Source organism: Peromyscus leucopus, chromosome 5 (genome assembly GCF_004664715.2).
Source record: "Peromyscus leucopus breed LL Stock chromosome 5, UCI_PerLeu_2.1, whole genome shotgun sequence".
NCBI classification, from domain to species: Eukaryota; Metazoa; Chordata; class Mammalia; order Rodentia; family Cricetidae; genus Peromyscus; species Peromyscus leucopus.
In genome coordinates this window covers 134,334,326-134,350,899 of record NC_051067.1, presented here as the reverse complement: position 1 = coordinate 134,350,899, position 16,574 = coordinate 134,334,326, and the positions used below count along the sequence as shown (strand labels likewise).

The window sequence follows — 16,574 nt, the reverse complement described above, 5'->3', positions numbered from 1 at the left end:
TACTGATTTTGTACTCTGCTACTTTACTGAAGGTGTTATCGGATCCAGCGTGTTTTAGGCATTAGGGTCCTTTAAGTGTAGAATGATATAGTTTGCAAGCAGGGATAGTTTAACATCTTCTTTTCTGAGTTCTATCCCATTTATGGCTTTCTCTTATTGCATTGCTCCATCAAAACTTAAGGACTACATTTAATAAGAGTAGAGAAAATAAGCACCCTTGTAGTTCCAGATTGAGAGGAAATGAGCTCTATTTTGCCCATTTAGTGTTATACCGGCTAGGTTTACATAGTCTTTATTGTGTTCAGAAATGAGGGAACATTATTTTTGTAACTTTCTAGATTTTTATTTACTTTGAATGAGTTCTTCAGCATAGAACTATATGGTTAAGGGACTTAAAGAATGTGTTCAATCCAGGTGTGGTGGCTCATGTCTTTTATCCTAGCACTGATGAAACAGAGGCAGGTAGGTGGATCTCTGTGAGTTCAAGGCCAGCCTGGTCTACATAGTGAGTTACAGGTCAATCAAGGCTATATATTGAGAACTTGTCTCCCCAAACTAAAAACAAGCAAAACAAAACAAACTTTTACCTTTCTTCTTTCTCTCTCTCTCTCTCTCTCTCTCTCTCTCTCTCTCTCTCTCTCTCTCTCTCTTTCTTTCTTTTTCTTTCTTCTTTTGTTGTTGTTGTGAGACAGGGTTTCTCTGTGTAGCTTTGGAGCCTGTTTTGGAACTCACTCTGTAGACCAGGCTGGCCTTGAACTCACAGAGATCTGCCTGCTTCTGCCTCCTGAGTGCTGGGATTAAAGGCTTGCACCACCACTGCCTGGCCCTACATTTCTAAATATCAAAAAAAATGTTTCTTAATTCCAAATTTCACAAAAAAATTATAAAATGAGTATTTTTCTTGAGCTAGAAAATGTTTTAAGTGTATGCATGTCTGTGGGTTCAACTCAGGCCTTTCACCAGCTTACAGGCCCAGCCTTACCCCAGATGTAGTTTTAGTCTTTTTTAGTTATTATGCGGCACAATGTTATTCATTAAGCAACACTGTTTATCTTTCAAGAAAAGCCATGGGGCACAACAAAATCCACTATAAGAGTTTGTTAGGAGAAGGAGGGGGGTTGCTTAGGCCTATGGAAGTGGAAGTGCAGGGAGAGAGAGCAGAGATAAGATGGAACCCGCTTTTTATAGGTTCCCCCCGAACATGCGCATATGGGTTTATGTAGCTATACCAAGCATGCACGTAGATTACATGGTCACACTGCATGCAAATTATGTGACCAAGCAGTGCATGGATTATGTAGGATGTAAGGCCCTGGAATGACTAAGCCTCTTGCTTGGCTACTGGACAGCGCATGTGTGGTCATGTAGCTGGGGGAGCGGCCAGGAATTCCATCAGTCTCAACAAGCAAGGAATAAAAAGTAAACTGGAAACTAATTATTGTGTACATAGCACCTCTCCCTCACATGTAGATAAAAGTAATTCAAATTTCTATGCTGAAAATGTATTATTTTTATTAAGTTAATTAGTAATCCCTACTGTCTAAAATGGTATTTAAAAATGTTTATAAAGTCTATAATCATCCACAAGATGAACTGAAAATGTCATACAAAAAAATGTTTAACAACACAATAGCATCCAGGTGTGGGGGAAACACACCGTATTCTCAGCACTTGAAGGGCAGAGGCAGGAGGCTCCATCACAACTAAGAGGCCTGAGCTATTGATTGAAATTCTGTCTCAAATACTATGTGGTAACAGATATTAGACTTCATGTCCACTCTTCAAGCTAGCAATGCATGGTATTTGGAAAGTCTCAAGGGGTTAACATAACGTTTTGTGGAGATGGAATTTTATTTCTAGTAAATTTATGAACTAGCTCACAATTTTATAAACTAGTCTATAAACCTGTAAACAGTAACTTATTCTAGTTTTTGGTTTTGTTTTGTTTTGTTTTTTGGGATGGTATCTCTCTACATAGCCCTGGCAGTCCTTGCCTAGAACTCACTACATAGAACAGGCTGTTCTTGAACTTATAGAGACCTGCTTGCCTCTGCCTTCTGAGTGGGATTAAAAGCATGTACTGCTACACCCAGCTAACAGTAACTTTTAAAAAATTATTTAATTTTAAATTATCTGGTCTGATTGAGGAGACTGTGGGGCCCAGGGCAGCTTGGCTACAGGGCTGCCATGACAGGCTCAGTAGAAACCAGCCAGAGAGTAGGCCTGAGTTTTGGTTTACTGGCAGGCAACATCTGCTTTCAGGAAAAGTCATAAACTGGCACCACCCAAGAATAGGCCAATCAGTATTCAGGGTGAAAACACCTAACATTCCAACCGTTACAGATATCACCAGATGTCCCTTAGCCCAGCACACACCTATCCCCTTTTGCCAAGACACAAACGTCAGCCAATCAGGGGTCCTGAAATTTGGAAATCCCCTCATTCCAACCTCTACTATGATAAAAACCCAACCCCGACCGGGCTTGGAGCTCTCTGATTATACCTCTGTGTTGGACAGGTGTAGGGGCCATGCACAAGCTTGAATAAAGCCTCTTTGCTTTTGCATGCGGGTTTGGTCTCCATGGTGATCTTTTAGGGGTCCCATCGATCTGGGCATAATAGAATGTGTAAAAAAGAACTTTCAAGTTGTCACTTTACTGGGAAATCCATATTAAGTAGAATTAGTTAGACGAGAAACTTAGCCATTGGTGGAATGCTTACATCTTTATCTCCCAAGCGTTAAGTCTTTTGGAAAAGTTCTAAGTGAGAAATGAACAAAAGTGTACAGGGTAGTAATTGACATATGAATACACAGATGACTTCAATAAAAGCATTTTCAATTGCAGATTTGCCTCACAAGAACAGAAGACTGTGATGAATGCACAGTTGCCCGATGTCAACATGGAAAATTTGAGAACTGAAAGAGAGCAACACCTTGAGAAACTTGACGTGACACACCCTGGAGTGTGTCCTTGGGCAGAAACTGAGGAAAAGACTTGGAATGAGGTGAATTAATCTTTGGTAAAATCTCCTATCTCTGACTTTGTTTCATCAGTATAACATATAACACTCTTTGCCTTTCACGCACATAGTTGTATTTTGCCTATGGACAGGGATACAACCTGAGAAACGTGGTGTTTGGCAATTTCACTTGTGGAAACACCATGGTCCTGTGCTCACTCACACAAACCCTGTGCTTATATAATCCCTGGGTGCTACCACAGCACTATGTCCCGCAGTCTTGTGGGACCACTGTGTACATGTGGTCCATGGTGGACCGGAACATTCTGTGGCATGTGACATTTATTTAGACTTGAAACAAATTGTTGTCTCATCCTAAAAGGAAATGACAAAGTTTTTGATTTTTGTTTGTTGTAAATCTTGGCATATAGCAGATGCTCAGCATATATTTTTCTGAATAATGGCATGAAAGGTAAGCCAAGGGCAACCCCTAGGATAAATATCAGTTTAGGCATTTTTTATGCTAAAATAAGGCTTACTTAGCTTTGAAATTATGATGATGTTAGTTAAATGTTTTGTAATGTAATGTTAATTCCTGGTACTGTCTCTACCTGCATTAAAGAACTTGTTTTGTTCTTTGATAAACTCAGCTGTCATTCAAACAATTGGAATCTAAATAATTGTCTTAGGGTTTCTATTGCTGTGAAGAGACACCATGACCATGGTGGGACATGACAGCATGTAGGCAGACATGGTACTGCAGAAGAAACTGAGAATCCTACATCTTAGAGGCAACAGGAAGTGGTCTGAGACACTGGGTGGTATTTTGAGCATATATGAGAACTCAGAATCTGTCTCCACAGTGACAAACTTCCTCCAATAAGATCAAATCTACTCCCAAAAGGCCACACCTCCTAACATTGCCACTTTCTTTGGGGGCCATTTTCTTTCAAACCACCACATTCTACTCCCTGGCCCCAAGGGCTTGTAGCCATGTCATGATGCAAAAATGCATGCAGTCCACCTTCAAAGTCTCCATAGTCTATAACAGTCTCAAACCTATTTAAAAGTCTAAAATGCAAAGTCTCAGAAGAAATTCATGCAATCTCTTAACTGTAATCCCTTGTAAAGCTAAAATAAAAAAAGCAGATCATATACTTTCAACACATAATGGCACAGGAGATGTATTATCATTCCAAAACTTAGAGAAGAGAGCATAGTGAAGAAATTCTGGACCAAAGCAAGACTGAAAACCTGTTGGGCAAACTCCAAACTCTGCATCCCCATGTCTGAGGTCAAAGAACTCTTCAGATCTCCAATACCCTTCAGCTTTGTTGACTGCAACACACTTCTTTCTCCTGGGCTGCTTCTACTCCCTGTGAGCACCTTTCCTTGGGAGGTATCCCAGGGCTCTAGCATCTCTATCATCTTGGGGTCTCCAAGGCAATCCAGGCTTCAACTTCATAGCTTAATTCAATGGAATTCAATGGCCTCTCTAGACCTCCATTCAGGGACACCCGTATAGACTGAAGTTTCTGGGTCCTGCCTGTTCCAGCCTAGTCCTGCCCGGGAAGAGCTGTTTTTAAAAAATAATCACTCAGAGGCTTAATATTAATTACAAACTGTTTGGTCTATGGCTCAAGCTTATTGCTAGCTGGCTCTAACATCTTAACTTAGTCCATTTCTACTAATCTATGTATTGCCATGTGTCTCGTGGCTTTACCTGTGTTCTATTACATCTTGCTCCCCTGGCAGCTCGAAGTGTCTCCCCTGACTCTGCCTTTCTTCTCCCTGTATCTTTGCATGGATTTCCTGCCTGGAGTTCCTTTTTTCCTCAAATATTTTTCCTTGCTCAGCTTGCTCCTTCTCATTATGTCTTCATCAGAGTTAGCACTAGTAACCACGCAACAGAGTATATACTAGGCTATTTTGAGATTTCTTCTGCTAAGTGAATTAATCCAAATCTCTTCACTTTAGTTTCAGGCGAACTTTTTGGACAAGGTAAAAAAGCAGCCACATTCCTCACCAAAATATCACAAGAATGATCTCTAGGCAATATACTAAAATTCTTTCCTGAAACCTCTTGAGCCAGCCCCCAACAGTTCAAATCCCTCTTAGCACCACTGTTGTTGAGAACAAAGAGCCTTGTGCACACAGATAAGCACTAGGGAAGCCAGGAAAGTTAGACCTCTTCAGAGGAAGGAGTGTGGAGTTGCTCTTCTTGGAATGCTGGGAATGATGTCCTGTCACGCCCTGGTGAGCCTTTGCTGTCTGAGGAGACAGGCTCTGCCTTATCTCACAGAATTTATGTTTTTCCTTATCCAAGACCTTTCCCCTAAATCTTGAGCACTGCTCTCTTAGGAGAGAGGTCACGTGTGCGTTACAACAGCCTAAGTGACTTCTGTGTCATCTTAGGACCAGGCCAATCCTGACACCCACAGACATTGTGTTTACCTCAGTCACACTCCCTAGACCCTGAATCTTGGGCACTATCTCTGAGTCAACAGCACCCATTCTTGGGAAAGAAGCCAGATGGACTTTGTAAGAATCTCAGTGTAAACACATCTTAATTTGTTGTGCACTTGGGACTGAGTTACTTGTTATCTGAATACCTTTTTCAAAAATTGTGCTGTGCTTAAATACGGCTGAAGTAAAATGATCTGGGCCAGATCTAGAAGTCCTGGTCCAGCACTGGTTATAATAAAATTGGGCTTAGCTGAGATTCTTTCTTGTCTCTTCGTGGATCATTTTTTCCCCTGGCTGCTGTAAAGCCTGTAGGGGAACCACTACACACTGTCTTCCACGTCCCTAGCGGTATGGCCCATTAAGCAGCTCTTAAAGCCTTCCACTGCTTTCCTAACCCAAAGTACCAAAGTCCAAATTCCTCCAAACAAAAACATGATCAGGCCTATCACACTAATGTCTTATTCCTGGTACCAGCTGCTATCTTAGTTAGGATTTCTCTTGCTGTGAAGAGACACCACGACCATGGCAACTCTTATAAAGGAAAAACATTTAATTGGGGTGACTTACAGTTCAGAGGTTCAGTCCATTATCATCACAATGTGACATGGCTGTGTGCAGTCAGACATGGTGCTGGAGAAGTAGCTGAGAGTCTTACAACTTGCATGCAACAGGAAGTGGTTTGTTTCACTGGGCAGTATCTTGAGTATGTATGAGAACTCAGAGCAAACCTCCATAGTGACACACCTCCAATAAGACCACACCCACCCCAATAAGGCCACACCCACTCCAATAAGGCCACACCTCCTAATAGTGCCACTCCCTTTGGGGGCCATTTTTTTTGAAACCATCACAATAACATATGTGAGACTGTACTTGCTACTTAGTTTCAGCAAGGTTTTGTGTTTGTAGGTTGTGTTCTTGATTACATATTTAGACCCCATTAGCCCCTTACTCCCTCAACCTTCTTTATTCTTTGAAAATGCCAATCTATACATTGTGAATTTAATTCCAATGTTCCGAGCGTTTCATGTGGATAGAGTCGTAAAATATCAAGACCATTACTTACTCCTTTTAGTTAGCACAGTACTTTTGGGATTCATCTTCATTTCTTTATGTCACTGTGTAGCATCTCTTGTATGGCCAGGCATGGTGGCTCATATCTGTAATCCCAGCACTCAGGAGTCAGAAGAAGGAAGATAGGCTCAAGTTCAAAGTCAGCCTGGCATGCATAGTGAGTTCCTGGCCAGGGCTACCTAATGAGATCCTGTCTCAACACACACACACACACACACACACACACACACACACACACACACACCCTTGTGTGGATGCACCGTGTGCCTGTTCCTTGATTGATGGATATTAGTTTGCTCCACTGTTCAGCTCCTGCTAGTAATTCTGCTGTGAACATTGCTCTACCAGCTCTGTAGACCTCTTCTTATTTCCTTGCTACAGGGTTTTGCCCTCCTAGCCAGCTGAATTCATGGTGCCATCTAGCTGCCTTTCCTCATGCTGTTCTTTCTGTCTTCTCTGTATTCACTCATCTGGCCTAATTTATTTAGGAGTGGCTCACCATTTTCTCTTCCACGAAGCCTTCTCCAACTGGACTGATTATTCAAAGTCGATGTAGAACTTGTCTGTTCAGAGCAGTTTATCCTTCAACTTTACATTGATTTAATTATTTCTGCATGAGAGAAAATATTGTCTAAGTATAAGTTAACTTGGGAAGAATATCAGGTGATATGTGATGCTTTTTCTTAAATTAACTAAAAACATATTTGCTTAAATTACAGGATAAAATCTATATCATACCTCTGTATCATACCAATAATTTTTTCCTGAGAACAGGATATAGTGAAACTTTTATTTTCAATATATTCTGAGAAATTTAGTATAAAATCAAATGCACTTAATGACTAGGACATTGTTTAATTAAATGTTCCTGTTTGCCTCACAATGGGAAAATGTATATCTGCATTCCTTCCTTCTGTAGCCAGAACTGGAGATTGCAGATGCTTAGCACATAACTGGTGGGTAAGCCCCTGCAGCAGCTTCTTTTATGCACTGTTCCATAACACTTTAACACACATGGGGGTGACAAAGCAGCCTTTCATGACAGTGGTTGGGACAGACTGATAAAGACCTTTGATTCTACAGTAGAGTCCATGAGAGCTTTAGCCTACCTCTGGGTCATGTCACTTCCATGTCCCCTATTCCAGCAGGTCCCACTGGCACTGCCTTACACTATCACAACCTGCTGAGTAGTCCTAAGATCCTGGAGGCATGGGCTATTCTAAGTAGGCAGGAGTACTACTGTCCAGTTGCTGTGTGGCTTCTTCTGTGGAGCTGTGACTAAATGTCTATTCACACCAGATACAACAACAATGGTATACCAAAAGAACAATGCTGCCCAAGATGGGTTGTAATCAACATTGAGTTTTGGCGATCGCTGAAGAAGATCATCAGCATTCGCAGCTGCATCCCCAAAAAGCCCACCCCAGCATAGTGACAGCTCAGATGTTTCCTGCACAGCATACAGGCAGCTCTGTGGAAGAGTCTTGTCTCCCCCAGGTATTGTTTGATCTCCTGGAGGGGCCTCCATGGGTCCTGTAAGTTTTGTGGGCATCCTGAGCCTAGTAATTTTCATGAGCCTCTAGAGTCTCACGATCCTCATTCTCCTCCAGGAAGGAATGTTGCCATCCAGAGGAAACAGCTGCACAACACTGGTATAATTGGCCAAATTTCAAGAAGTACTAAGGATGCATTAGGGGTCTCATTCCTCATATGCCTACACTTTCACTAAAGTAAGAAAGGACTCACTAGGAAGAGCTCTCCCCTTGCATATTAGAATATAAAATGTAATCTTGATGCTAACGCCAGAATCAGATGTTATATGTAGCTTATAATATGCCTTCTATATATTTCCCAACAATACCCTCGACAATCCAATGTAGTGGTTTCTATCAATATCTCCATATCACAGATGAAGCAACCAAGACAAAACATTAACTTTCTTAGGATCCCTCACCTCATAACTGTTGAGTTGAGATGGAGACCCAGGCATTGTGGCATCTGTGTAGATACTGTCCCTGAAAATGATCCTATGAGACATTGTGGTGGTTTAAATGAGAATGGCCCCCACAGGTTCATATATTTGAATGCTCAGTCATCAGGGAGTTCACTATTTGAGAAGGATTAGGAGGTGTGGCCTTGTTGGAGGAAGTGTGATATTGGGAGTGGGCTTTGAGGTTTCCAAAGCCCATGCTAGGCCCAGTCTGTCATGCCCGCCATCATGTTCACTGCTGTGAAAATGGACTAAACCTCTGAAACTGTAAGTGAGCTCTCAGTTAAATGCTTTCTTTTATAAGGGTTGCTGTGGCCATGGTGTCTCTTCACAATAATAGAACAGTGACTAAGATGTCATCTAAGGAATGCATCATGTTAGTTTTTATCATCACTGATATGGCTTCTCAAATTATGGTGAGGAGATGTTTGGAAGTAAAAATGCAGATATATTATTACCACATGGAATATACTCTATTTTACCAATTGTTTCAACTTGAGCATCTGATAAAATATAATTCAAAACTAATGATGTGTTTCAACATTAGTTCTGGGGTCATAAACATTTCTGGGAAAAGCCAGATAGTGTGATATTGGGCTTTACAGATCACCAGATCCATGTAGCAGTAGGTCTGCTAGCTCATCAATTATAGCACAGAATAATTGTGGACGACATGCAGAGGAAGGGTCTGTCTGTGCTCCAATGGAATCTGAGAAGGGAACACAAACACGAGATGGACCAGCTTGTACGTGTCTAATTGTAGCTTCTCCCTGTTCTTTGTTCTAGTTGCAAGAAGCACTGGATATACTAAAAGCTGCCAAGATGATCTGCCATAGGATTCAGAGGTAGAACTGCATGCAGCTTGCAAAGACAGCTGGAGTGTTTGTGAGGCAGACAGAGTAGTGTGAGCAACACATCCACGGAAGCAGAGGTGCACATGTGTAAGGCCAGGGTAAACTTCTGCTTCCAGCCATTTGACTTGCATTACACAATTGCATGGGGGCGGGAGGTAACTGAGTGGCAGCATGTATGTTTGCATGCATAAGGCCCTTGTTTCATTCACATCCACAAAAATAAAAGGAGAAAGCAGTTATCCACACAATCTCTGAACTTCACAGCACAGCTAGGAACATGATTCATCTACCGAATATCTTGTTTTTCAAAGAATTTGCAAAATTGCTTTTAAGACAATTATTTAGGAATTATGTGGTATTTAAAATTCACCTGTGAGAACAATTCCTTTAAAATATTTAGGATTGAACTTGAAAATTCCAACTTAATCGTCACAACTGAAAAGCAAGCAAGAGAAATGGAAGCTCTCTGGGAGAAACTGTTAAATGCGGGAGCTGAGGCGGTGAGTCAGTTTCCCTGGTTTCTCGTTAATGTCATTGGTATGGAAAGAGATGCCGTTCGTTCTTGAGTAGTTTTCCATAGGAGTAGGTTATCTGCTATGAAAAGGCATATTGATAAAAATATTTGTTTTAATTATGTTGCTACTATTATTTATTATTAGTAGAGGTGCAAGACCTCTGGCTTTATAGTAATTGACTAATTAATATAAGAAATGATTTTGGTGTAATTTTTAATAAGAAATAGTGATGGTCCTGTTTTATATATCCAGCCACTGATGGGCACACCGACTGGTTTCCACATTTTGGTTGTTGTCGACAGTGCTGTTTGGACATTGTTGTGAATATGGCCGAGTCCCTGATAAAAGTTTTGAATGACTCTTACATTCAGTAGTGGCTAGACGGGGAATCCTGCGTTTCTCTTAGTGCCAGAGTCTCACAGCTTCTGCACTAGTTTTGCTTTCTGTTGTTGATAAAACACGGGCTGTGCTGGCCAGGTTGTGCATGTCAACTTGACACAAGCTGGAGTCATCAGAGGAAGGAGGCTCAGCTGAGGAATGGCCCCCATGAGATCCAGCTGTAAGGCATTTTCTCAATTAGTGATCAATGCGGGAGGGCCCAGGCCACGGTGGGTGGTGCCATCCCTGGGCTGGTGGGCCTGGGTTCTGTAGAAAGCAGGCGGAGCAAGTCATGTTAAGCAAGTTAGTGAGCAGTGTCCTTCTGAGGCCTCTGCTCCTGCCCACGGGTTCCAGCCCTGCTTGAGTTTCTGTTCTGACTTCCAAATTAATAAGCCAAATTAACCCTTTTCTCCCCAACTTGCTTTTGGTCATGGTATTTTGTTGCAGCAATAGGAACCCTCACTGAGACATGGACCAAAGCCAACCAGGGGGAAAGTGTTTATTTCACCATAGAACTCCCAGTCACAGTCCATCACTGAGGGAAGTCAGGGCCAGAATTTAAGGCAGGAACCTAAAGGCAGGAACTGAAGCAGAGGCATGGAGGAATGCTGCTTACTGATCAACTCCCATGGCTTGCTCCACTATATTTCTTAAGCAGCCCAGGCCCACATGTCTAAGGGTGCTACACCCTCAGTTGGATGGGCCCACTTATGTCAATCAGCAATCAAGAAAATGCCCCACAGACCTACCTCAAGCTAATCTGACGGTGAAATTCCTCTCTTGAAGTTTCCTCTTTCCAGCTCTGTCAAGGTGACGACCGAAGCTAACTGTGACAGCTTTGGGGGATAAGTGACTTATGATTTCTACTCCTCATCAAGAACAAATACTGGGTCTTATAGAAGCCCTTTTTCATGCCAGAGAATTGTCCTCCTCTCCCCTCCCCCTTTTGGGGTTTTAAAAAGGAAAGTTATTCAGTAAAATAAAAAATAGACATGTTTTCTTGGCTGTCTTGGGCCTCATAGAGTAACCTACTACTCCTAACGCTGACATTCATCTGTGTCCGAGCTTCCCATCCATGTAACTGTCCACGTTCCTGAAAGGTGGATGTATTGTTAATCCCACCAGTTGAGAATAAGAACACTACCACAATTTAAGGCCAAATTTGAAGCAAGCTTTAATTAAATACTGGCCAGGTGGATGGACTCTGACCAGGTTCATCTCCGGTTTCCCAGAAAAAAAAATGGCCCCATGTCACAGTTTTTAGCTGCTTAAGAATTTCCCATCAGGTCCAAGCAGGGGCAAGCATGCATCCTGATGTGCCTCCAGCCTACATCCAGTCAGGGGCAAGTGTACATCCTGACGTATTTCCTGCCTGTGGACCTCCCGCCCACATGTGATCAAGCACACCCAGTGCAGATGGGTCGAACAAACTTGTTTAGGGGAGTGACAGCATGTGCCTTGTTGTCTCCCATAAACAACAGCCTCCAGCATTTCAGGAACTATCTGTCCTTAGGCAAGGGGCTTGCAAATCAGAGGCATTTTTGTTTCATGGATCTCTTAGGCATAGTGATTAAAACTTAAAATGTAACTTTGGTTTCCACAGTATCACTAGGATTGAAATATGATTGCTATACAATGAAAACTGTGTATCTATACACCAAGATGAGCAACATCCTGGCATCTGTGTTTTCCTTCCTGGAAGTTGACCCCTGTTGCATTGTGAACACTGAGAAGGCCAGGCAAATATCATGACAGCCTGCCCTAATAACTCAGTTAAGAACTAGGCCTCGGTCTCTGCTTTTTGGAACTCTGCTTTTTGGAACTGAGCAAGCAGTTTCGAAAGAGGAACCGCGAACATAGTGTAATGTGGTGCAGGGGAGGGTTTGGCGGGTAGAGCCGAGATGCCCGCCATGCAGATAGTGGTGACTGGAGTGGAAAGTCACTCACACCCCGAGCACTGCATCCACGTGGAGAGAGGGTTGATTACAATAAAAAGATAGACAGGGAAAGAGGGAGAGAGAAGAAGAGAGGGGAGGGAGGGAAAGCGGAGGTGTGCACACCTCATGGTGGGGGAGGAAGGAAGGGGGGGAGAGCGAAGAGGGAGGAGTTTTCTTCTTCTTTTTTTTTTTTTTTTTTTTTTTTTTTTTTGGTTTTTCGAGACAGAGTTTCTCTGTGTAGCTTTGCGCCTTTCCTGGAACTCGCTTTGGAGACCAGGCTGGCCTCGAACTCACAGAGATCCGCCTGCCTCTGCCTCCCGAGTGCTGGGATTAAAGATGTGCGCCACCACCGCCCGGCCTAGGTCGGACACAAGGGTAGCATGGCCGAGCGGTCTAAGGCGCTGGATTAAGGAGTTTTCTTCTTAAAGGGAGTCAAGAGGACTGGGCAGGTCCCCAAGGGGCAGGTCCCCAAGGGGCAGGTCAGAATACTAACACAAAGGGCAATCAATCACTGGTGCCCATGACACAGGGACAAGGGAGTCAGGATGTAACAAGCCTGGGCCACTGAGCCAGCCCCCATAATCAACAGCTCAAGGTAATAACCAAATAAGGACAAAGTCTGAGGCTTATCCAGACCTGCTCAAATATGAAAAACTGTAGCCCAGACCAACCCCCAACTAACCCTAGCCAATTAGCAGTTACTAACATGACTGCCACTCGCATAAGCCAATCATATCTAAGATGAGCTGCTTCCTTGGACACTCCCCTTAGTTAGGCTTAAAAGGAGCCCTCACTTCCTTGTCAGGGTCATTGCCATCTTGTCTTTGTATGGGATGGTGTGAAGGCAGTGCAGACTCCATCTCAGGGAAGGACCATCATCTTAGACCACCTTCGGTTCCAGGAAGGACCTCAGGAATGTGCCATGACAACTCGGACAGATACAGAACAGTATGCTCCTGCAGACATTCTGTCTGCTGTTTATGGCCCTTTGAAGATATCCAGATAATCCTGCTGAGCAACCCAGATAATCCTGCTCAGCAAGTTGTGATTCCCCACCAAAAGTCTAACACAAGAGTTTCAAATGTGGTTTTGTTGAAAGTCTAGACCAACAGTTTAAAAAAAAAAATCACCTTGCCCCATAGCCTTTCTACCCGACCCCAAGATGTCAAAGCATGTAATTCCCGGCTTGTGGATTTTCCCTATTAAAAACTCTCTACTCCTGGGCCTGCTGCCGCTGCCACATATCCCTCCACCTGCCATGTGGTGGCCCAGGTTCGGACCCAGAAAATAAAAGGACCCTTATGTGCTTGCATCGGAAACTGGCTCCACAACAGTGGCAGGTTGGATATGAAATGCTCTTGTTTGATTGTATACATGGATGGTGGTCTTTTGTGGGGCTTCTCCAGGACCTTAACAAGCACCACATTGGACCAATGAAGTAGTTGCTCTCTGTAATGGTTAACATTGGTCACCAACTTGATAGGCTCTTTAATGCCCTAAGAGACAAACTTCTGTACATCTTGTGAGGCATTATGTTGATTAGGTTAATTGAAGTGGGAAGACCTGTCCTAAAAGGGGACAGCACCCTTCCCAGGGTTATATTATTCTAGATTATATACAAAGGAGAGAGTGAGCTGCCATTCTTGCTCTCTGCTTCCTAACTATGGATACAATGTGACCAGCTGCCTCAGGATCCTTCCCCAGTCTTCCCTGACATGATGGATTGAACATTCAGAATGTAAGCTAGAATAAGGTCCTTTCTCCCTTAAGTTGTCTTTGTCAGGACACTTTATGGTAGCAAGGGAGAAAGTAACTAATACACTAACTATTTCGTTTAAGTTTTAATAGCAAGAAATATGCAGACCTGTTATACAGACACATCAGGGGAGGGACATTTGTGTTGACTGTTCCTGATATTCTTGTGGGATTCCTGACATGGAACTCAGGTCATCAGGCTTAGGGGCAAACACTGACCTGCTGAGCCATCTCTTCAACTGTTTTCTTCCCATCCCCTCCCCCCACTTTCAAAACAATAGCCTATTTTTTGTATCTGAGTTCTTTTCTCTGCCCATTCCAGCACTGGAGAACTCCCAATACCCAAAGCCCTCTCTTATTTTCCTGGGTCTCTCTCAACCCAGACCAGCAGGTGGTATGCTTGCTAAGCTGGTTCTTTTAAGGACTTTGACTGTCCCATGAAAATCATCAGGTTCTGTGCAACTTGAAAAGCTACATTTGCAAATCCTTTAGAGGTGAACTTCGCCTGTTGGGCTTCCTAGGAAGTGGTTCTAGAACATTGCTGTGAGAATTCTAAAACCCCAGAACCTGTCATGGATTAAGGAACACTCTAAACCCTTGGGATTTAGCTATGAGAGGTTTTATAGTCACTATCACAGTTTCATCTTTAGACCCCATGTTCCCTGGATTGGGTGTTATCTCAGAAGCCATTTATTTTAGCTTTGTGTGTCAGTTGACATGTGGGGAGGACAAACAAGAAACAGGTATTTGACTCAGCAAGACCAGGCTCTTCGCTCAATCATCGCTCTTCAGCTCAGCTTGCATGTGGATTTGCTTTCAGCGCTGTGTAGCAAGATCATCCCTTAGTCAGCCTTCAATCCCTTCTAGTCAATCTCCTGAAGCACCAGCAGGCATCCACTACCATCCCTGAAAAACCCGTGGCTTCCATCCTTCTTTCGTCCCAAGGTATACCACACTGAGCCTGTTTTATTTTTATTTTTAATTTTATAAAATTATTTTTGTAACTTCTCACATGTTATACATTGCATAATGACCACTCTGACCCTCACCTCTCTCCCCATCCACTCTTCTCCCTCCCTACAAATCTTCTTCTCACATTCCTGTATATCCATTTGTTTTATGACTCTGTAAGATTAACTAGGGCCATTTGTGACCATGAATTGGAGCCTGGTGGGCTCAGCAGGTTGCAGTGTTTGTGATTAAAATTTCTGGATTGATTTTATTATTTTTGGAACTATGAAATTACACAGGAGCTACCACAAGGTAACTTGTGACTGAAGATGCAGCTCAGTTCGTCTAGTTTGTGCCAAGGTCAGTTTTGAAAGCACAGCAATCCACGCCCACAGAAACCGCACACGCACGCACGCACGCACGCACGCACGCACACGCACGCAGACTGTGTGCATGTGTGAAGAATGCAGCACAGATATTTATTAGTCATATTTAATACATTTGATACTGAAGAAAAGTATTTTAAACTCCAGTAGTGTTTTTCTTTGAGTTATTTTTTTAGTAGCATTCAGAGAACCTGTGACATTTTCACGTACATATGTCATTATCTGTTATTGCTATTTCTCCAAACCCCACTGCCTTCCCTGTGTCCCTTTAAACTTTTTTGCTGGTCACTTTATTTTCTTCAGAGTGTATCTTTTCAAAATGTATGTTCCATTTCTGGCATACATACTTGTAGCTGCTGAGTCATGAGTCCACACTGAAAACAACTCAAGTTCACAGCAGCTACTTGTATTCTGATTTGTGAAAGTCCCCCTTTGTGATGTGTCTTAGGTGGAGGCAGCACCCAAAGGCGATCCAGGGAAGAGGAGGGAGGACGCTGCCGTGCTGAGGAGTCAGGCGGAGCTGACGAAGCTCACATCTGCGCTCTCGGAAGTGAGAATGCAGGACGACACTTGCAAAATGGAAGTGGAAAAGTACAAGAAACTGTATCTAAAAGAACTAAGAAGTAATAATGCCTTACTCTCACTTCTTCCGAGTAGGTGAGTGGGAGAGAGAAGTGCCGAGGAGAAACCAGTCTCAAGGCCTGGTCACGAAAGTGTAGTTCTTAGTGAACTGGGTTCCTGGATTTGTGGATTGTGAAAGCTAAGTAGATAATTGTAGTTCTGGGAAGTCATGTTGGCAAATGACCTGGCTTTGAAATGTTAATCCAGGACACTTCTTACTCCTCTATTCTTCGTTCTACGTCTATTTTCCACCTTAGTAGTCTCACCTAGTTGATTTAATCTACTGATTTTTAGGTAAATGTTTATGAAAATTCTCTAGTAACCACAGTTATTATGATGATCTGATTATCAGTGTTTCATAAATATATATATTAAAAACTTAGTGATCTTTGGAGGATTATAACCTAAACCCAAGCTGTCAAGTGCTGCTGGCACTGCTCCTGGGCACATCCTGGCTCTGGTAATTTAACTGCTGGCACCGCTCCTGGGCACATCCTGGCTCTGATAATTTAACTTTCCTGTGGCTCAGCTTCACCACTAGAGGGAGCTGCAGAGTTGCTGCCCTTGAGCATTTTTTTTCTTTCCCTGACTGCGTTGCTGGGATACAAGCAAAGACCAACCCTGAACTGAAAAGTGCTCTTTTGGGGGGCCTGCCACCTATTTCCCAAATAAATCACACATGGAGC

At 42.9% G+C, this 16,574-nt stretch overlaps 1 protein-coding gene across 2 annotated transcripts in view; it reads left to right on the top strand.

Moving 5' to 3' along the window:
- The window catches only part of Ankrd26 (ankyrin repeat domain 26), a 46,909-nt gene that overhangs the window by 7,892 nt on the left and 22,443 nt on the right, over positions 1–16,574 (top strand). For both annotated transcript variants that reach the window (XM_037206386.1, XM_037206387.1), the window contains 4 exons: positions 2,847–3,006; positions 9,278–9,336; positions 9,746–9,845; positions 15,716–15,924. In XM_037206386.1, the coding sequence (XP_037062281.1) occupies positions 2,847–3,006; positions 9,278–9,336; positions 9,746–9,845; positions 15,716–15,924 (528 nt within the window). The remainder of the gene's footprint in view (positions 1–2,846; positions 3,007–9,277; positions 9,337–9,745; positions 9,846–15,715; positions 15,925–16,574) is intronic.